At 43.2% G+C, this 23,324-nt stretch overlaps 1 protein-coding gene across 2 annotated transcripts in view; it reads right to left on the bottom strand.

Annotated features, from left to right (window-relative positions):
* OTUD7A (OTU deubiquitinase 7A) overlaps positions 1–23,324 on the bottom strand; it is a 468,456-nt gene that overhangs the window by 249,188 nt on the left and 195,944 nt on the right. For both annotated transcript variants that reach the window (XM_030188471.1, XM_030188476.1), the window contains exon 4: positions 11,552–11,706. In XM_030188471.1, the coding sequence (XP_030044331.1) occupies positions 11,552–11,636 (85 nt within the window). In that variant the 5' untranslated portion in view covers positions 11,637–11,706. The remainder of the gene's footprint in view (positions 1–11,551; positions 11,707–23,324) is intronic.

Genomic DNA, 23,324 nt, shown 5'->3' with positions numbered 1-23,324 from the left:
AACCGATTATTGTGGGATTAGCGTAGGAGCCCTTACCGCCTACAAAATAGCTGGCAGTAAGGGCTCACGTGCCTATTTTTGGTAATGCCTTCATTCTAATGGCAACATTGACACATGATAAATATATCAATCTCCACCTATATCAATACACCTCATGAAAAATGGAGGAAAAGCCTCAGAACACCCAGGGAAACACCATGTTTTGGCACTAATCAATCATAATCAGCCACAGATAAATTCACGAGGTGGAACTAAGTTGTAGAGGAAGCAATATTTATTTGAAGACCCGACATGGTCTGTGTTTCGGCAAATGCCTGCATCAAGGGTCTGTTGCCATAAAAACCATAGACATTACACTAGACACAACATTTAATACCACAGACTTATTGTTAAAAAGTAACAATTTCCAACAAATATGTAAATATCAATAGAAGTATATCATGAAAAGTAATCTTCTCAGATTCTTCACTGTATCAAAAAGCAAATCCTGAAATCATAAAAATTAATAAAAATACCATCTAAAATACATGCACCACCAAAGAAATCCTGTCTCACATGTACTGAAAGACATATAAAGCAATTTCAATAAACAATACTAACACTTGGATCTTTTCATAAAATACATTTCCCAATACTCAGTGATCCACAGTGAAAACTTCAATTCAACCCAACTCACAAAACATAATATTTAGTTGAAAATAACAAATAACTCTGGTGGCATTTATCTAGTTGGTTGGAAAAACAGACCACTCATGTAGACTAAAAAGTGTGAAGTTCCAATGATAAAAAACATTAAGTCACAACAAAATATTTGAGCGCAATAGTGACTAAATGAGCGAGGTGTGATAGCAGGCAAAAATATTCTTAGTATTTGCTGTTTGATACAGTGAAGAATCTGAGGTGATTAATTTTCACGTTACACTTTCTGGTATTTACATGTGTTTTGCAAATTGTTACTTTTTAACAATAAGTCTGTGGTATCAAATGTTGTGTCTAATGTAATGTCTATGGTTTTTATGGCAAAAGATCCCATTCGCCAAAACATGGACTGTGTCAGGTCTTCATATAAATATTGCTTCCTCCACAACTTGGCTCCGCCTTGTGAATCCATCTGTGGCTGATTACATTTGTTTCCTGCATTTCACGACTTTTGTGTTGCTGATTCCCTCTGAGTTACCTGCTAATCAATCAAAGGAATAAAAACCTCCAATCTTGTACTAGTGCAAAAATTAAAAGTCACAATTTTATCCAAAACATTTCAAAGAACACTTATTTTTAAGAGAAAACTCTGTCAGAGGACCCATTTAGTAAACGGACCCCTTTATGTATTTTTGGGTTTTTTACATTATAGTCATAGATACATAACCATCTGTGACATGATACTATTAACCTTAAGGTTAGCATAAATTAGCCTCAACTTGTAGGGAATCCTAACAGACTCATTTGTTCTCTCTTATATTTTTTACTTTACTTTTGTGCTTAACCATTATTTTGGATTAATGTGACATTATTATCAACACAGTTTTAACCATTGGTTTACTACTTTTATTGTTATTTTTATTAATGTTTATTATTGTTTTATTTGTATAGGATCCCTGGTGCAGGCATTTCTGCTGAAACACGACATGTCAAAGTCATCTTGTTAATTAAGGTATTTTAACATTTTGACCTGAGTCTACCCCTCACTCTTTGGCCATATTTGCTCTTTTGCTTCCTCTTAGAAATTGTCCTTATGTGTGTGTATTTATACAAAGAAAAGTTTAATATTTAAAAGTATGATGTCCATTTATGCATTTGCAGGGGATTGATCTGAGAGGGGCGATAATGATTGGTGAGTTCACTTATTAAAATCTTGAAGGGGAGAGCCCAGAAGCCTGAAAGTGAATTGCGGGAGGGAAGTTCTGACAGCTTTATATTGGCCCTTTTGATTATTTAAAACCAGTGCTTACTTGCCTCCCCTGAAATGCTTCTAGAACTCTGTATATAAAACTGCACTTTTGGATCAACCTGCAATAATCAAAAAGCCCATATCCAAAAGGAAAAACAGAGCTTTATCAATGGAAAGGGCTTTCTTTGTTGTCTTTATTGTTTGCCACTAAGTAGACTGCTTGAAAATTGCAATCACAACAGATCTGAGTCAAGTATTAGTCACCACAGTGATATGTTACCATAACCAAAATAACCTTGAGACACTGTCACTATAATACTGGTTGGCACTAAGCCAGCATATTATTGACAAATTTGGAAAGTGCATTCCTGCAAGTCATAGTGTTTTCCTTCCATAGTTGTTGTACCAAGTAAAAATGAAATCCCATTTTTTTAAATTTCAGCACTATTTGTGATGTCCTACTTATTAACTAGCTATGATAATCCCTTTATATCAGAGGAATGCTCCAGTTCCTACAGACGACACACAGTTTATCACTATGAACCTAAATGCTGCTGAGCTTGACCAACTGCTGTTCTCAGCTTTAAGTCCAGCAGCTGTTTCTGCTTTTCACACCAATGTGAGCTACAGTCTAAGTACATCATGTTCAAACCAGAAACTAGAATGCTAACCTCAGCAAGTAGACAAGGACATTGATAATTACCTTCCAGAGGTTAAGAATAATATTTTTTTAAACTTTTTTTTCATCTTAGAGCCCCTGAAGTTTGTTTTCAGTCAGGTACAGTTTTTACGTACTATTCTATCTTTATCATTCTGCTTCATATACTTCAGTTAATGTAAGCAACTATATATTTCAAATGACAGACTGTTTCACAAACAGATAGAAATGGTTCCTGTGATACTGCTTCTTCATTATCTATTACAATACTAAGACGTTTTTGTCTGTTCTCAAAATGCAAGGGAGGTCATCTATGCTTTAGGAGTTGGAGGGAGATCCAAACATAAGGGAAAGGAGTAGAGAAAGCAAAGAAGTTATCTCCAGCAGGAGGCAGGTGAGGGAGAGATGATATCTGTGCTCTATTGGGGACAGGGGAGGGTGTAGGAATTGAGAGAGGGAGCTGCATTGGAGAGGAAAAGGTGAGAAGGGAAAGGGGAGTAGTACAAAGGGGATCTGCATGTGGTGGTGGTGAGAGGGTGGAGTAAAGTGATCTATGCTGGACAGATGCATGAGCGATGGAATCCTCCCTCCCTATCCAATCTGTTCTCCTTCCTCAAACCAAGTTACAAGGTCAGAGTTAACTAAAATGTTATCAGACCCTTTAGAGGATCTGTCAGTGACATTACCCTCCCACATGGCTGCTTAACACCTGAGCTCTGAGTGGCCAAGCTTTCCCCCTTACCAATCCTGAAATCATGGATAAATTCTGCCCCTAAAGGAAGCAGTGCTGATTGGAGGACTTTGTGCTGCAGATGGTGAAAAAAGAAGCTAGTGTAGATTTGGCATAATTTGCTTTCAAGAGTGCCGGTAAGGCTTCAATGCAAGGAAGCAAAATGGCCACTGGGGATGCATATGCTACAAGAGATTATCCTGAGCAGGTGGAAGAAAGTGTGGAAACTGCAAATGGGGATTCACTCCCATTTCAGAAAGAAATGCAACAATGGTTTCTTGAAATCAAGAGCAAACTGTCATCCCTAAGAATGGGATGTAGATAGTGCTAAGGAAGCTATGGTCCAAAATTGCTAAACTGGGGCAGAGTGGAAGAATTTGAAACAAAAAGGTTTACGAACATAAGGACACTTTGAATGGCCTTCAGAGGTGATTGTATGAGGTAGAAAAGGCTGAAAGTGATCTGTGGGACAAAATCGAGGATATGGAGAATCAAACTCAGTGCAATAACCTGACACTGTGTAAGGTTCCAGAAAAGGATGAGAAATACAATTATGAAGATCTGGCGCAGCATATGCAGAACAATTTTGGTACCTGAAAATATTAAAGAGACCAGCAGGGAACACAGGACCTTGGGGTCTTGGCAGTAAGAAAAGCCCATAGATGCAATTGCCCTGTTATATGAGTACAGTGCGAAGGAGACTGTGTTGCAAATGGTGAACAGATGGGCAGAATCAGATGGAAGAATATCCAGGAGAGATCTACTGTGATCTCTCAAATATTCATGCTATGAAAAATGATAGAGTTCCAGGAGTTTATCAAATACTTAAGGGCAGAAAAAGTGAAGTACTGTGGGATATGCTCATTTGGTTGACAGAATTACTATCAGGGCCAAAATGGTAGCAGAAGCAACTAAGGGATTAATGAGAGAAGGATGGACCAATGTGCCAAAAGTGGATGACAGCAAAGAAAAAACAACGTTGGCATGTCAGTTGGAGATGCCATAGTAGCAGAGTTCTGAAAAGGATGGCAAGCGGCTCCAATGATACATGGAAGGTCAATGGATAAAAAAAACCAAAGGAAAGAGTGAACATAAAGCCCTACTTGGGACAGAGTCTGGACAAAGACTCTTTTTGAACTGAATGTGGGTTTACTCTATATTGAAGATTGTAGTGTGACTATAGTGAGAAATGTGCTGGATTGACTTTTGATTTGTATGACTGAGGGTGAATGCTAGGTAAAATTAATGACTGCATGGTCAGGTGTGTAAGTCACAGCTGGGAAATCTAACAGTAAGGGAAAATTGTTACCTTTAATTTTGATGAGGAAAGGGGGAAGGAAATAAGGAGAAGGGTGGTTAGGGGGGGGAACTGGAGGGGGGAATGGGATTTGGGTCCAATGGCTATGGGCATAGGATACAAAGTGGGTACAGTGAATGATATGTGGGTCAATATGGGATAATGGCTAAGCTGAACTTAGTGTTCCTCAACATTTGGGGGGGGGGAGAAGGTGAACTCATAGGAAAGGCAGTTCCTGCTTAAGTCGTTATTAAGGGTATAGACAGGGATAAGCTTCATTCAAGAAACACATTAATCAACCAAAATTGCCCAGATATGGGCTGCCTTCAATCAGAGAGAAAGGAAAAAAAGTGGGAGGGATGTGGCAGATATGACTTCTAACCAGATACATTTACAGAACTCCAAATTTTGAAGGATGGTGCAGATGTTTTATTATTATAAAAAATTAGATTCATACTGTTAAATATATATTCCATGAACATACGTGGAGGGGCATAATCAAACGCAAACGCCCATGTGTAAGAACGTCCATCTCCGAGAAAGGGTCGTGAAGGGGTGGGCCGAATTGCATTTTCGAAAAAGATGGATGTTTATCTTTAGTCTCGAAAATACGGTTTGTGCCAGGCAAATGCATTGGATGTGGGCGTTTTTGAGATGTGGGCGTTTGTTTGAGCTGGGCGTTTTCGTTTTTCAGTGATAATCGAAACCAAAGCATCCCAGCTCAAAAACGACCAAATCCTAGGCTTTGGGTCGTGGGAGGGGCCAGGATTCGTAGTACACTGGTCCCCCTCACATGCCAGGACACCAACCTAGCACCCTAGAGGGCACTTTTAAAAAATAGGAAAAAACATTAAATTACCTCCCCAGTGCATAGCTCCTTTACCTTGGGTGTTGAGACCCCCAAATCCCCCCTAAAACCCACTCCCCACAACTCAACACCATTACCATAGCACTTAATGGTGAAAGGGGGCACCTACATGTGGGTACAGTGGGTTTTGCGGGGGTTAGAGGGCTCCCATTTACCACTACAAGTGGTACAGGTGGGGGGGATGGGCCTGGGTCTGCCTGCCTGAAGTGCACTGCATTACCCACTAAAACTGCTCCAGGGACAGGACTTGTTGCTGCTGTATAACCTTGGCACAGCAGTTCACACCGTAAGACTAATCTCGCTGAAAATGTCCTTTATTTCAATAACTGCGTTTACTCACAGTTAACTGCAGATCAGAGGTTGTGCCCCACTGGCAACGAGTCTCCCTGGTACTAAGATTAGCAGTAGCTCAGAGTTGGCAGAATGGTGTACAATGCCCTCTTTCAGCAACACTCAAGGTAAGAACTAAGTTCTCTAATGTGGCTAACACACGAAAGGGATCTAAAGCGGACTTACAAACATGGCCACTACCTTGTGGACTACCGGAAACAAAACAGGGCACACTCTGACCCAGTAAGCAGAGGGAAAAGCACCATGGGAGAAGAGCCTACCAACTACCAACATCGTGAGACTGTAAACACAAGCTAGTGAAATCACGGAGCCCAATACCCTACACCCACCATAATGCAATGCTGATGTGACCCTGCAGTGCACCCGAGAGCCACATCTGACCCAGGGAAAGGCTGTAAGAGGATCGAACACATTCTGCTGTCATGGAGGTGGGTACGGAATTTGATGGTGGCATAGAGGCTGGGAAATAAGGTTTTTGCAAGTGGGATTTTTTTGTGGGAAGGGGTTAGTGACCACTGGGGGAGACAGGGGAGGTGATTCCCGATTCCCTCCGGTGGTTATCTGGTCATTTAGGGCACTTTTTTGGGACCTGTTCGTGAGAAAAAAGGGTCCAAAAAAAGTGTCCTAAATTCTCGCAAAAAATGCCTTTCTTTTTTCCATTATCGGCCGAGCACGCCCATCTCTGCTTGGCCGATAACCACGCCCCAGTCCCGCCTTCACCACGCCTCCGACATGCCCCCATCAACTTTATTCGTTCCCGCGACGGAGTGCAGTTGAAGACGACCAAAATCGGCTTTCGATTATACCGATTTGGCCGCCCACGGGAAACGGACGCCCATCTCCCGAACGTGGGCGTTTTTCTCCTTTCGAAAATAAGCAGGATAGTAACATATAGTAACATAGTAGATGACGGCAGAAAAAGACCTACACAGTCCATCCAGTCTGCCCAACAAGATAAACTCATATGTGCTACTTTTTGTGCATATCCTACTTTGATTTGTACCTGTCCTCTTCAGGGCACAGAACGTATAAGTCTGCCCAGCACTATCCCCGCCTCCCAACCACCATCCCCGCCTCCCACCATCGACTCTGCCACCCAATCTCGGCTAAGCTCCTGAGGATCCATTCCTTCTGAATAGGATTCCTTTATGTTTATCCCACGCATGTTTGAATTCTGTTACCGTTTTCATTTCCACCACTTCCCACAGGAGGGCATTCCAAGCATCCACTACTCTCTCCGTGAAAAAATACTTCCTGACATTTTTCTTGAGTCTGCCCTCCTTCAATCTCATTTCATGTCCTCTCGTTCTACTGCCTTCACATCTCCGGAAATGGTTCGTTTGTGGATTAATACCTTTCAAATATTTGAACGTCTGTATCATATCACCCCTGTTTCTCCTTTCCTCCAGAGTATACATGTTTAGGTCCGCAAGTCTCTCCTCATACATCTTGTAATGCAAATCCCATACCATTCTCGTAGCTTTTCTTTGCACCGCTTCAATTCTTTTTACATCCTTAGCAAGATCCGGCCTCCAAAACTGAACACGATACTCCAGGTGGGGCCTCACCAACGACTTATACAGGGGCATCAACACCCCCTTTCTTCTGCTGCTCACACCTCTCTCTATACAGCCTAACAACCTTCTAGCTACAGCCACCGCCTTGTCACACTGTTTCGTCGCCTTCAAATCCTCAGATACTATCACCCCAAGATCCCTCTCCCCGTCCGTACCTATCAGACTCTCACCACCTAACACATACGTCTCCCGTGGATTTCTATTCCCTAAGTGCATCACTTTGCATTTCTTCGCATTGAATTTTAATTGCCAAACCTTAGACCATTCTTCTAGCTTCCTCAGATCCTTTTTCATGTTTTCCACTCCCTCCCGGGTGTCCACTCTGTTACAGATCTTTATATCATCTGCAAATAGGCAAACTTTACCTTCTAACCCTTCGGCATTGTCACTCACAAATATATTGAACAGAATCAGCCCCTGCACCGATCCTTGAGGCACTCCACTACTCACCTTTCCCTCCTCCGAGTGAATTCCATTCACCACCACCCTCTGGCGTCTGTCCGTCAACCAGTTCCTAATCCAGTTCACCACTTCGGGTCCTATCTTCAGCCCGTCCAGTTTATTTAAGAGCCTCCTGTGGGGAACCGTGTCAAAAGCTTTGCTGAAATCTAAGTAGATTACATCTATAGCTCGTCCCTGATTCAATTCTCCTGTCACCCAATCAAAGAATTCAATTAGATTCGTTTGGCACAATTTCCCTTTGGTAAAACCATGTTGTCTCGGATCTTGCAACTTCTTGGCTTCAAGGAAATTCACTATCCTTTCCTTCAGCATCACTTCCATTACTTTTCCAATAACAGAAGTGAGGCTTACCGGCCTGTAGTTTCCAGCTTCTTCCCTATCACCACTTTTGTGAAGAGGGACCACCTCCGCCGTTCTCCAATCCCTCGGAACCTCTCCCGTCTGCAAGGATATATTAAACAAATCTTTAAGAGGACCCGCCAGAACCTCTCTGAGCTCCCTCAATATCCGTCCAGTCCCATGGCTTTGTCCACCTTTAGCTTTTCAAGTTGTTCATACACACTCTCTTCCAAGAACGGTGCTCTATCCACTTCATTCTCATTTGTACTTTTTCCAGTCCATCGCGGTCCTTCTCCAGGATTTTCTTCTGTGAAAACAGAACAAAAGTATCTATTTAGCAAATTTGCTTTTTCTTCATCATTATCCACATAGTGGTTCGCAGTATCTTTTAGTCTCACAATTCCCTTTTTAGTCATTCTCCTATCACTAATATACCTGAGGAAATTTTTGTCACCCCTTCTTACATTTCTAGCCATTTGTTCTTCCGCTTGCATTTCGCCAGATGTATCTCTCTCTTGGCTTCTTTCATTTTCATCCGGTATTCCTCCCCGTGTTCCTTTTCTTGAGTTTTTCTGTATTTCTGGAATGCCAACTTTTTAGCCTTTATTTTCTCAGCCACTAGCTTGGAGAACCATATCGGTTTCCTTTTTCTCTTGTTTTTATTTACTTTCCTTACATAAAGGTTTGTGGCCCTATTTATAGCTTCTTTCAGCCTGGACCACTGTCCTTCCACTTCTTGTACTTCCTCCCAGCCCATCATCTCCTTCCTCAGGTATTCCCCCATTTTACTAAAGTCAGCACACTTGAAATCCAGGACTTTGAGTTTTGAGTGGCCTCTCTCCACTTCAGCTGTTATATCAAACCAAACTGTTTGATGGTCACTGCTGCCCAGGTGGGCACCCACTCAGATATTTGACACACTATCCCCATTTGTGCAGATCCAGCGTCGCTCCCTCCCTCGTGGGTTCCGTCACCATTTGTCTGAGCAAAACACTTTGGAAAGCATCCATGATCTCTCTACTTCTTTCCAATTCCACAGATGGAACCTTCCAATCTACATCCGGCAGATTGAAATCTCCCAACAACAGCACCTCTCTCTTGTTTCCCAACTTTTGAATATCTGCGATCAGGTCTTTATCTAATTCCTCCAATTGTGTTGGAGGTCTGTAGACAACACCCACATGGACAGAGGTTCTATCATCTCTTTTTAAGGTGATCCATACCGCTTCTTCCTTTCCCCAGGTCCCTGTCATTTCGGTCGCCGTGATATCATATCATGATATCATGAAGGACCTGGGACTCTTTTTTGAACAGTTAGGAAAAAAGCTTTGTGGGTTTATAGAGGTTCATTTTAATGATATTCATGCCAAGCAGCCTAATTCAATTCTATTGTATCAGTATCTTAGTTGTAGGCTTGGGTAATAAGTCTCAAGTCATCTACCATATGGAGCAACAAGAACTAAGCTGCACCTATAGGGTATTTAAACAGTGGCATAGCTGCATGGGGCCACGGAGGCCTGGGCCCCCTAAAATTTCCTGTGGGCCCCTGGTTTTGCTGGCGGGGGTCCTCAACCCCCGCCAGCTGAAGCATTGTCCAGCGCCGGTCTCTGGCGTTGCCGTGTTGCCTGCCCTGCTCTGTCTTCCCCTCACGTCTGACATGCTCCTTTTAGTTTCACTAATAGGAATGTGCAGGACGTGAGGGGAAGACAGAGAAGGGTAGGCAACACGGCAGCATGGCGCCAGAGACCGGTGCTGGACAATGCTTCAGCTGGTGGGGGTTGGGGACCCCCGCTGGCCAAGGTATTTGCTGCGGCAGTGGGTGGGGAGTGGCAGAGCGGCAGGGGGGTGACAAGGCAGCGGGGGGGGGGGGGGTGGCAGCAGACTAAAATGTGTCCCCCCTCTGGCCCCCTCCCACTGCGAGGTCTGGCTACACCTCTGGGGTGGGGATTTAATATTGTGCTAGACTCCAACCTAAACACTTCAAGAGGAATTACCAGGGCCGAGAGGCATCCTGGGGAGAAATTGAAGAACTTATTAGGGATGTTTGACTTTCTAGCTGTGTGGAGTGAATTCCATACTAAAAGCAGAGACTAAACATGCTTTTCAGAGGTTCATCAGTCCTATTCCAGGATCAGCCTAATTTGGGTAGAAAAGAAAATGCTCCCATCAGTGCTAAAATGTGAGAGAGAATTTTGACTAGTCACATCATTCCCCCTTTATGGTGTGAGTAGCAGAAGCGCAGGAGGAGAGAGGCAGGTGATTCTGAAAATTAAACAATACTCTACTTAATGATAAAGACATTAGGGAGAAAATTAGGAATGTATAGAGAAATACTTGTCCTTCACTGATTCTGTGAAGATGTCACCAGGCATACAACCAGATCAGAACAAAGGCAAAAGGTGGGTCATATTACAGTGTGAGAGGCTCAAGAACTTAGACTGGTAAAAGTCAGCTTTCAAGATCTATACATCAAGGAAATTAACTTTGAATGAAAGAAAATGAAAACAGTTCCATTTTAAACAAGGAAAGAAGGTTAGCAGACTTTTGGCCCACAAATTAAAGAAATATTGTAGTCATAATTTCATTACTAAGATAAAAGATAGGCAGAATAGGGAATGTAGAGGAAATGATAAGATTAGGCAGAGATTTATGGAATTCTATGAAAAAAAAACCTGTACTTTTCAGACTATAGAGTGCCGAAACAAGCACATCTGGACACATTTAGAGAAAATTCAGCTTCCTCAGATTGATAAGGAGAACCAAGAGGCTCTATATAAACACATCTTGGCAGCTGAAATGTTTCTGCCTATTAGAGCTCTGACACAGGGTAAGGCATTGGAAATAGATGATTTTATGGTGAAATTTTATTAAATCTATGCTAAATAATTAATAGTCCTGTTGGCCAGGAAATATAATGCTTTTCTTCTCTTCAAGAAGAGAAGTACATTTTAAAAGTACATTTAAAAGCGCACATTAAAGTTCATCATGATACATATTCCACATAAATGTTTCTCTTAGAAGGAAGAGTCGATACGTCATATGATAAAATTGTGATATCTTCTATTCTTTAGTTCAGAGTTCCAGTAAAAATGGAGCCACCAGAAAAGTCTATTAGCTTATATAGTTCTAATGCCATAAGACCGAAGGACTATGTGGCTTTAGAAACTCACAGTCATCACCACTGTGTAATTCTTGTGGGTCAAAAAACGTTTTCTTTTAACATATACTTTGTTCATTGCCTTGATGTGCACCTTTGAAGGTTGATTAATCAAATTTTAATACAGAAACAAACTCTTAGAAGGAATCACAGCTTTAAAGTAGGTTTTCAAAATAAATTTATGAGGATGAACAGATAGATATATGCATACTGAGTAAACTTACCTTCCAGCAGGTCTCTTGCCAGACCAGGTTCTGCCCCTGTGGACCGAACAAAGTCTGACAGGACCGCATCCATATCAAGAGTCATGTGATCATGTAGAGGTGCTGCCCAGAGTGCAGCAGAAGAAGGCTTTGTTGATGAATTAAGGTAGCTTCATCTGCACAAACAAAAAATAATACTTATTTAGTAAGTTTTAAAAAAAATGAAAAGCATGTCCCATCATACAAACTAAGAGCATGATGAGAAGACAAGACTTATTTTGTATGTTGTGTAATCTCTTTTATGCTAACATATATTTTGCAATTGGTGATTTAAAAACTAAGTCGCATAAAATCAACAATATAATTGCATATTTTATGAAACTGATGCAGCTATTCAGTCTGCTGAGTAAGTAATTCTTTTTAAAGTTAATATATACCTCGAGAAAGCACAGGTCCTCCAACTTATTCACAGGTCACACTCCAATGAGACCAAAGCGGTTTTAACAAACCACTGGAACATAACAGTACTATGATCACAAAGTACTGTTAAATAAAAAGAAAATCCATTTTAAGTAGAAATAAATCACAGCATTTATCAAAACTCTAATGGACGCCTGTTACAAAGAATATTATGTCTACAGTACTGTAACTTGACTATGCCACTGAAAAAAACAGCAATGTAAATTGTTTTTGTTAAATAGAAAACACTCTGAAGTAATAGGAAATCAGGTTTCCTTTGAAGAATGGTTTGCTTGTTCATAGGAGGAGTGATGCAAAGTGTGTTCAGCAGCTTGCTTTGTGTAGGCTGTTTGTACCCTGCAGTTGCTGAGAAAAGCAACAATCACACCAGTATGTGACAATGACTCATGGCCTAGGAACCAGCATTCCAGGCTAATGGAACCTCAGCCAAGGCTGATGAAATGCAAATGTATACTTGTTTTCAGAGAGATAACAGAAGCTTTTAAATCACCAAGTAATCAAATTTCAAGCAGCTGAAATATCCAAAATCAATTTGAAAAGCTCCTTATGAATGACATAGTTCTGGGCTGCATATATATGACTCAGGGAATTCCAGCATATTTAGATGTGCAAAGCCCTTTTCAACACTCTAAGTTTTGGGGAACCCTGACTTGTCCCCACTCTCCCTCCAGCCTAGTAAAATCTTTGTCCCACCCTCTCAACCTGTCTATCTCCCATCTAGCTCCTCCACACTATCCCTCTCAGCCCTCTAGCTGAGTCCCACAGCACTAGTGTTTCTACCTCTTTCAGCACTCCCCACAACCATTTCTCTCTACCCAGCCAAGCACTTCACCCTCAGTCTCTCTGCTTAATCCCCTCCCCACCAGTTTCTTTCTCTCCTCCCATTCCTTCCCACTAGTCTCGTTCTCCACTTAATACTTCCCAACCAATCTTTCTCTCCACTTCCAGCCCCCACACTAGTCTCTACAACCCGCAAGTTCCTCCCCACCATGCTTTGTCTTCCCTCTCCAGCCCCTCATTTCATTTCTGGTAATTTGACAGCTCAAAACACCTTAAAAATGAGGAATAATCAAGATTCAAACATATAATATACATTAGACATGGTCTGTGATTTTTTTTTTCATTTATTACATTATGGGCCTAATTTTATAAACTTTTGTCCCCTGTGGGTAAACCCTGTTGTAACCATGGAAAAGAGCTTTTTATAAAATTACCTCAGAAGTTATACATATAAAGTAGATATTTAAGGCTAGATATTCAGCCTGGAGTGGTAAGCAGCTGGCAATCTGCTTCTAGCCGTGGGCTAAACTAACCCCGGATATTTATTTATTTACAGCATTTATATCCCACAATTTCCCACCCATGGGCAGGCCCAATGTGGCTTACAACAATCTACATTAAAAACACAGCATGTCAGGGGCCAAACAATTAATGTCTTAGAAGTATAATGGGGAAAGGCAAAGTGAGGTAAAGTAAAAGAGAAAGAGCAGCGGTGAGTAATGTGACACCGGGGTAAGACAGATCAGAAGGTAGAGATGCCTGGCGGAAGTGATGCGTACGCTTTGCCAAATAGAAAGGTCTTGAGGCGCTTTTTGAAAGTAGGGTGATCAGTAGTAAGTTTCACCAGTTTAGGCAGTTCATTGCAGAGATGAGCACTGCTCCCAGCACTGCTCCCAGCATTAAATATCCGGGTATGACCGCCAACCTGAAGTTACCCAGGCACCAGCCAATATACAGACCAATGCCTGGTTAATTTTCCGCATAATGTTAATGAAGCTGTTTTGTTGTCCCAACTTTATGTGGTTACTTATCTGATTAGTGGACTAAAAATCACCATTAACTGGCTTAGGGCCTCTTTTACAAAACCGTGCTACTGATTCAATTGCTATGGGCTTCCTCTCATTTGCCTCGCGGAATCACTAGCACGGTTTTGTGAAAGAAGCCCTACGTTTCCATTCTGCCCTAACTCCACCCACAAACTAGCCAGTTTCGGCAACACGTGTGCAATATATGTGTACCTGATATATGTAAATATATGCTAACTTTCAAGCATGCATTGTATTGCCGAAACACTGTTCCTTGTCGAGTCTATTCTATTTGTTTTCTTGTACATGATTAATACAACTTTGTATTTACTTTGCATTTGCCTCTGGGCTTCAGGAGTCTGTCTAACTATAAATATTCAAGAATGAAAAAAAACATAAAAATTAAAATGAGGGTGGTATTAAAAATCATTTCATTAAAAAGCATATTATTAAAATATATGTAGTTTGTAACAGTACACACTACATTATACAACAGCACATTAAAAAAACAATAGTATGTGTATAGAGCAACAGCAAATAAAAGACAACTTATATATATGTATATATATACACACACACACACACACGTGTATATATTTATATACATGCTAGGAAAAAAGGCCTGTTTCTGACAGAAATGAAACGGGTGCTAGCAAGGTTTTCCACGGAGTGTGTGTGTTTTACAGAGTGTGTGTGAGAGTGAGTGTGTGATACAGAAAGAGTGAATGTGTGAGTGTGTGTGACAGAGCGAGAGTGAATGTGTGAGTGTGTGTGACAGAGAGAGTGCGAGAGTGTGTGTGTGTGTGTGTGTGTGTGTGAGAATGAGAGTGTGTGCCAGGGGCCCCCTCCCTCCCTGTTTCAGGGTCCGCCCCCCCTGCAAGGTCCAGTGTCCGCTCTCCCTCCCACCCACCTAGTTCCAGGGTCGTCCCCTCCCTCTCCCCCAGTTTCAGGGTCCCCCCTCCCTCCCTCCCTCCATCCCAGTTTCTGGGTCTGCCTGGCCCCCCTCCAAGTTCCAGGGTCCGCCCCCCTCCAAGTTCCAGTGTCCGCTCTCCCTTCCACCCACCCACCCTGTTCAGGATCATTTCCCCCCTCCCCCTCCCTCCCAGTTTCTGGGTCCCCCCTCCCTCCCTCCATCCCAGTTTCTGTGTCCGTCTGGCCCTCCTCCAAGTTAGTTCCAGCGTTGTTGCCACCCCTCTCTCCCTCCCTCCCTCCCTGTTCCAGGGTAGTTGCCCCCTCTCTTTCCCTCCCCTCCAGCCACCCACCTGCAACGTGGTGAAGCTGACTCCGTGGCTAAAGTGAAGGGGTTTTTTTTTCATGTTCGTCGCTCTGTCACCATCTCTGTCGGCCCCGCCCTCGTGCCTCTGATAGGTCTGCCGCCCTCGACGTCAAAACGTGATGACATTGAGGGTGGCGGACCTATCAGAGGCGCGAGGGCGGGGCTGACAGAGATGGTGACAGAGCGACGAACCTAACGATCCTAACGAATCCTTCACTTGAAGCCATAAAGTCAGCTTCAGAACATTGAAGGTGCCTTTTATTATAGTAGAGACTAGTAAAAGAGGCCCGTTTCGAACAGAAAGGAAACGGGCGCTAGCAAGGTTCCAGGGCCCTCTCCCCCCTCCTGTTCCCCTCTCCCCTCCCTCCTACTCCCCCCTCACCCCTCCTCCTCCCCCTCCTCAGAGTAAACAATCACATAAAATGAATGAAGTTGTGTTTCAGTGTAGTGTGTCTTTGCTAGACAGATTTAAAATACCTGAATGACTCAACTAATTTCATGAAATGTACGTCAGTTAAAATTCCCACTCAAAAGGAAAAATGTTTTAAGCTTACTTAATAAATCTAAGGCCGATATGGTATTCCTTCTGGAGACTCATCTCTCTCTAAAAGAGATTTGGAAAGAGAAAACCAGGAAGCTAAGAGAGGCTTTTGATACTTCATATAATCCCAGTAGGAGAGGAGCAGCAGTATTGATAAACGAGGGTTCATGGTATCAAACCAAGTCATTGATAAGAACTGATAAGAATTGATAAGAGATCCCACAGAATCGCTCCCTATACTCACGGGTAATACGGGAATTTGTTTTGTTTTCCTGATGCCCTAATTTTTGAGAAGTCTGCCTTGCTTTTCTGTAAAATCCAGTTAGATAGGGGTATAACTGAGGGGTATCTGCTGGTGGTCCAGCAATGTAAACACATGGGGGATCATAATCCATAAAAAATTGTTTAAGCTCTATCTTCTCAATTATAACAGGCTGTTAAGTAAATTTAAGGATAATTTAAGATCCTGGTTGGATCTGGTAGTTACTTGGCTTGGAAGAATAAGCGTGATCAAAATGCTAATCCTGTCCCAGCTGTTACTTCTTTTTACACAGCTACCTATTACTGTTGGGCTCATTTTCGAAAGAGAAGGACGGCCATCTTTCGATATAAATCGGAAGATGGACATCCTTCTCCCAAGGACGTCCAAATCGGTATAATCAAAACCCAATTTACGACGTCCCCAACTGCACACCGTCGCAAGGATGACCAAAGTTCAAGGAGCGTGTCGGAGGCGTTGCGAAGGCGGGACGTTTTCACCCAGACCTGTTTTTATTACGACTAAGGCAGAAAAGGGTGCCCAAAATGACCAGATGACCACCGGAGAGAATTGGGGGGTTGACCTCCCATTACTCCCCAAGTGGTCACTAACCCCCTCCCACCCTCAAAAAACATTTTTAAAAATATGTCATGCCAGCCTCAGATATCATACTCTGGTCCATCACAGCGCATGCAGGACCTGGGAGTAGTTTTAATGGGTACTGCAGTGCACTTCAGACAGGTGGACCCAGGCCCATACCTCCCCTACCTGTTACATTTGTGGAGGAAACAGCGAGCTCTCCAAAACCCACCACAAACCCACTGTACCCATATATAGGTGCCCCCTTCACCCGTAAGGGTTATGGTAGTGGTGTACAGTTGTGGGTAGTGGTTTTCGGGGGCTCAACACACAAGGTAAGGGAGCTATGTTCCTGGGAGCAATTTATGAAGTTCACTGCAGTGCCTCCTATGGTGCCCGGTTGGTGTCCTGGCATGTCAGGGGGACCGGTACACTACAAATACTGGCTCCTCCAATGACCAGATGGCTTGCATTTGGCCATTTTTGACATGGATGTCTCTGGTTTCGAAAATCGCCGAAAGTTAGAAACGTCCATGTCTAGGGACGACCAAATCTAGGGACACCCAAATTTAAGGATTTGGACGTCCCTGAAGGTATTTTCAAAATGAAAGATGGACGTCCATCTTGTTTTGAAAATACCCCTGGAGTTTGCCATTTTGCAAGGATGTCCAAATCGCAACCTGGACATCCCTATCGAAAATGCCCCTCTGTGTGTCCCAGTTTATTAAGGAATTATGATATACATTCATTTTTTTTACATTTGGCAAGGAAAGGGAAGAAAGCTAGCATCTCTTATGAGATGCTGTTCAAGTCCGTAGTGGGGGAGGGGGGTCACAAATGTGCTAGCATGCTGTTGATGCACATGCTTACAATTTTTATACTTGTAGACCGAGGGGAAGGGCCTCCAGCTTGGATTAAATGGGAAGCAATTTGGGTGGCTCCCTTCCCACCTATTCTTTCTGGATGATGCAGCAGATCACTCCATGGATCTGAAGCACCCTTTTCCGAGAGCCCTAGAACTGTGTTGACAAATGTTACATAGAAGGGAAAGGAAAATGGGACTTGATATACCGCCTTTCTGAGGTTTTTGCAACTACATTCAAAGCGGTTTACATATATTCAGGTACTTATTTTGTACCAGGGGCAATGGAGGGTTAAGTGACTTGCCCAGAGTCAAAAGAAGCTGCAGTGGGAATTGAACTCAGTTCCCCGGGATCAAAGCCACTGCACTAACCACTAGGCTACTCTTCATTATTATTATTCTATGCCTCCATCCGCAAAAGCCTTTATAAGAGACATGGGAAAATCTATAAGGGGAATGCCAGTTGAGAGGCTGGGTGCCCTATCCTTTTCTGCACTTTTTGACAATAATGTTTTCATATCTAAATCTAAGCTGGAAGAACAATGTGGAAAATCTATACGCTTTTCCCAATAATTTAAAATTAGATATTTTGCTTTAAAAAGCATGCAGAAAGCTTATAACATGAGAACTGCTAGAAGCTGATCAGATTCTGTATGAGGAACAAGGGTTTAAACACAGCCCATATGCTGCCCTCATGTTTATTTGGACCACAAATAAACTCCTGCACAGGTACTGGACACAGTCGGGGAAGATTGTGGGGGTTCAGGACACAAATCTTTGGACAGGAATATGGAAATGCACATTTACAACTTCAATATAAATGAATCTAGCCTCACTACAGGTTAAGATACTGATGTCGCACCTGGATAAAGATACTAATACTTCACCTCTCTGTTGGAGGGTTTGTGGGTTAAACAGAGATTTTGATCATCTTTGATGGAGATGTCTGGTCACTGAGAACTATTGAAAGGAGGTGTACAACATGATTACAGCTAAAACAGGAATCTTGCTCTACCTGCAGTATAATCTTATTGTCTTAGGGGAAGAGATACCAGTGCAATAGACAGCCTGAACTAGTTATCTAATACAGTGCCTTCTGTTAGGTGTTGTAGATAGCCAGTGGAATAAGAGTGCGCCTCCATTCCGCAAACTTTACTTAGACCCCCTTATACTAAGGCGCACTCACGTTTTTAGCATGCGCTAAAATTGTAGGCGCGCTAAACATTAAAGATGCCAATACAATCCTATGGGCTTCTCTAACATTTAGCACGCCTACAATTTTAGCACGCGCTAAAAACATTAGCGCGCCTTAGTAAAAGGGGGTCTTAATTACTTATATTTTTATGATGGAGAAATTTACCCATGGCATCAGCAAATTTGGCCACCCTACCTTCAGTATATGAGTAGTGCGCAAATCTAATGTCTAATAGCCTGTCCTTCCACTGGGGCTATGCCTTCTTGATTATGCCTCCAGGGCAATCAAGAGTTTCCAGAGGGGCTCACCAATAGATCCTTTTGACAATGGGCTCAACAGGGACTCTTCTCTTTTACAACACTGTGTTGATGACTCAAGGAAGCCATAACCTTTTTGACAAGCTTTGTGGCGACAATTGGTCTCCCACAAAATGACCACCTGGCTTATTTACAAATGAATATATAGTAAAAGGCTATTATCTTATAGAAAATTGTTGGAAGACAAGCAAAAATTCCAAAAAACCACTTTAGTGCATCCAACTATCGTTGTTTTTTAATTATCGTTGTTTTTTTTTCTTTTTCTTTTCTTTTAAATCACTTCAAGCAGTCAACTAATTTCATTACTCAAAAGACCTCAGCGATGTCCGTTGCCATTCTAATTCTTGTAATGGCAGCGTTAAACAACATCCATCATCTTCATCGGTCAACTATCAAAATTTATAGACCGTTTTTTAGTTTTTTATATATATATACATAGAAATTTAGATATCAAAATTTACTTAGCTTTCAACTAGCTTATAGAGTCCATCTATTTCCGGACTCAGGGGGTTGTCAGCCCGACATATGTTTCGCCCGAGACCGAGCTGTCTCAAGGGTCTACCCCCTATTGATATATCAGCGTCAGCTCTGCCCTATTTGTATGTGAACAAAGCGTCTCTAACGTTCACATACAAATAGGGCAGAGCTGACGCTGATATATCAATAGGGGGTAGACCCTTGAGACAGCTCGGTCTCGGGCGAAACATATGTCGGGCTGACAACCCCCTGAGTCCGGAAATAGATGGACTCTATAAGCTAGTTGAAAGCTAAGTAAATTTTGATATCTAAATTTCTATGTATATATATATAAAAAACTAAAAAACGGTCTATAAATTTTGATAGTTGACCGATGAAGATGATGGATGTTGTTTAACGCTGCCATTACAAGAATTAGAATGGCAACGGACATCGCTGAGGTCTTTTGAGTAATGAAATTAGTTGACTGCTTGAAGTGATTTAAAAGAAAAGAAAAAGAAAAAAAACAACGATAATTAAAAAACAACGATAGTTGGATGCACTAAAGTGGTTTTTTGGAATTATTTACAAATGAGGCATTATGTTTCCTCCCTTCCAGCTGCAGATCTGATGGAAGACCCTACTGATCATGTGGAAGAGATATTTTTATTGGGCAGTGATAGCATGCACAGGGTGTCGTTTTATTATAAACTGCTGAGAGCTGATTTGCCACCTTTAAGTTTTCAACATCAGGCGGAGGCTTGGACCAGGGATTTCAGAGTCCCCATTACAGCGGAACTTCTCTATCGTTTACTTTGTAAGCCTCTTATGAAATTAACTTCTATGACTTTTCAAGAGCAATAGTATACATTTTTATTTAGAGTCCACATATCTCATCACCATGCAACCCTGGTGGAGATGATTCCTGGTGGTGCTTGTCACAAATGTCAGGAGACTGATGCACATTTGGCCCATCTGTTCTGGTCCTGCCCAGCAATGCAATCCTTTTGGGGTGAGGACTTCAACAAGTCTTCAATTTTCATCTTCCTATGCAAGCTCATTTTCGTTTGACTGTTACGATAATAATGGACCTAAACCTAATAAGCTTAAACATACCTTATTCCATTATATGTTTTTAGTGGCTAGGAGAACTATTTTGTTACAATGGATGAGTGAAGAGGCTCCAAACAAGATTCAAAGTTTGAATTTACTGCATACTGTTATGGTTCTAGAGCATTACAAGGATGGATGGTATCACCTCACTCACTGGTGTACATTTCAGTTGATCTGGAAACCCTTGTGGAGCGCCCGACCCCATAGGGCATGAAGTTGGATTTTGCATACTGTTATGGTTCTAGAGCATTACAAGGATGGATGGTATCACCTCGCTCACTGGTGTACATTTCAGTTGATCTGGAAACCCTTGTGGAGCACCTGACCCCATAGGGCATGAAGTTGGATTTTGAACTGTTGATTGTTCTGCTCATTTTGGCACTCGGACCTCAATCAGTTTGTGTTTCCAGACTTCGATAAGAGTCCACCAGGTCCGGAGGTGTTTTTGTGCTCAGTTTGTTTGTGGTTGTAGGGGGGAGAGAGGAAGAGGTGGAGGGGTTTGGAGTGTTGGGAATATGCTTAAAATGCTTTTGGTTACTGGAATGTTTATTCGTCTTGTGGTTTTCAATAATTATTATTTTACAAAAAAAAAAAACTTGCATTATAAGTAATTCTTGTTGTGACTATCAGAGAGACAAGCCAGCCCAGGCCAGAGGCCTGACCAGTTAACTAAGAAGAAATCAGACAGAAGATTGTAAAGATCTGGGTTGTACACAGTTAGCATTATAGACATGGGGGGGGTCTTTTACTAAGGAGTGCTCACGTTTTTAGTGCACTAAAATTGGGCGTGTGCTAAATGTTAGAGACACCCATAGGAATGCATTGGCGTCTCTAACGTTTAGCGTGCGCTAAAAATGTGAGCGCGCCTTAGTAAAAGACCCACATGGTCCTTTAAAATCAGCATATGTGCCATGTACAGTGTTTTTTTTTGTGCCGGTACAGCGTACCAGCACCTTTTTTGTGAGGTCCGGCTCACCTGCCTGCTCCCTTCCGTTCGTGCACCCGTGCTCCCCCCCCCCCACCCCGACTTTTCTTGAAATCTTTAATTTACCCAAAGTCGCGGCGAACCGGCAGTAAAAACAGCTGGCAGGCAGGCAGGCTTGCCTCCTCGTCGCTTCCCTTCCCTCTCAGCGCGTCCCGCCTTCCTCTGATGTAATTTCCTTTCCACGAGTTGAGAGGGAAGGGAAGCGACGAAGAGGCAAGCCTGCCTACCTGCCAGTTGTTTTTACTGCTGGTTCGCCATGACTTTGGGTAAATTAAAGATTTCAAGGAAAGTCGGGGAGCTGAGGGAGGGCGGGTGGGGCTGGGGTTTGAACAAATCGCTGGACATGGAGGGGATGGAGGGCAGGGGAGAGAGGAGAATTGCTGGACATGGAGGGGAGGGGAGGGCAGGGGAGAAAGGAGAATTGCTGGACATGGATTTGAGACGAAGGCAGGGAAGAGAGAATTGCTGGACATGGATAGGAGGGGAGGGCAGAGGAGAGAGGAGACATGCTGGACATGGATGGGAGGGGAGGGCAGGGAAGAGAGAATTGCTGGACATGGATGGGAGGGGAGGGCAGGGGAGAGAGGAGAATCACTGGACATGGATGGGAGGAGATGGGAGGGCAGGGGAAAGGAGACTCGCTGGACATGGATGGCAAGGGAGGACAGGGGGCAGAGGAGAATCACTGGATATGGATGAGAGGGGATGGCAGGAGAGAGAGGAGACATGCTGGACATTGATGGGGGGGAGGGCAGGGAAGAGAGAATTGCTGGACATGGAGGGAAGGGCAGGGGAGAGAGGAGAATCGCTGGACATGGAGGGGAGGGCAAGGGAGAGAGGAGAATCGCTGGACATGGATGGGAGGGGAGGGCAGCAGAGAGGAGAAATCGCTGGACATGGATGGCAGGGGAGGACGGGGCAGAGGAGAATCGCTGCACATGAATGAGAGGGGAGGGAAGGGGAGAGAGGAGACATACTGGACATGGATGGGATGGGAGGGGAGGTCAGCAAAGAGAGATTCGCTGGACATGGATGGAAGGGAAGGACAGGGGAGAGAGGAGAATCGTTGGACATGGATGAGAGGGGAGGGAAGGGGAGAGAGGAGAATCGCTGGGCATGAGAGGGGAGGGCAGGGGAGAGAAGAGACATGCTGGACATGGATGGAGGGGAGGGAAGACAGGAAGGAGATGCATATGAATGGGAGGGGAGGGCAGGGGAGAGAGGAGAATGCTGGAAATGGATGGAGAGGAGAGCAGGAGATAGAGGAGGATTGCTGGACATAGATGGATGGAGGAGTTGGCGGGGAGAGAGGAGAAATGCTGGACATGGATGGAGGGGAGGAGAGAGGAGAAGTGCTGGACATGGATGGAGAGGAGGAAAGAAAAAATAAGAAGATGCACATGGATGGAGATGAGGGAAAAGGAAGAGAGAAGAAAAACTGCACATGGATGGAGAAAATAGGCAAAAGCTGGATCCACGTTACACCTCCTCCAGTCAATTCCACGAACGAGGACACAGCTTTTACTTATGGATGTAGAGCAAAAAATGAAGAAGAAAGGAGGAAAGTAAAGAAATATATGGAAAGGAAGCCCTGGAAACGGAGTTAAGAGAGAGAGCAGCAGAATCAGAGACTGGGACCAATATGGATAGAAAAACAAAGTCACCAGACAACAAAGGTAGAAAAAATCATTTTATTTTCATTTTAGTATTTGGAATATGTCCAATTTGAGAATTTACAATTGCTGTCTTATTTTGAACTGGGTATACTGGAGCTGTAACAGCTTACTGTCTTGTCTGAAGAGAAGATGAGCCCTTAGGTCCCGCAAGGCCCCGAAGGACCTCAGAGGACAGCCGTGCAACCCCAAGTCTTCACCCGCGGCGACCGCCGTTCACCGAGGGTTGAGCCCCCAGCTGCAGGCGGTCAAC

The sequence above is a fragment of the Microcaecilia unicolor genome, chromosome 1 (assembly GCF_901765095.1).
Source record: "Microcaecilia unicolor chromosome 1, aMicUni1.1, whole genome shotgun sequence".
Classification (NCBI taxonomy): Eukaryota; Metazoa; Chordata; class Amphibia; order Gymnophiona; family Siphonopidae; genus Microcaecilia; species Microcaecilia unicolor.
Note: the sequence above shows the minus strand (reverse complement) of the source record. Positions and strands in the feature narration are given on the sequence as shown.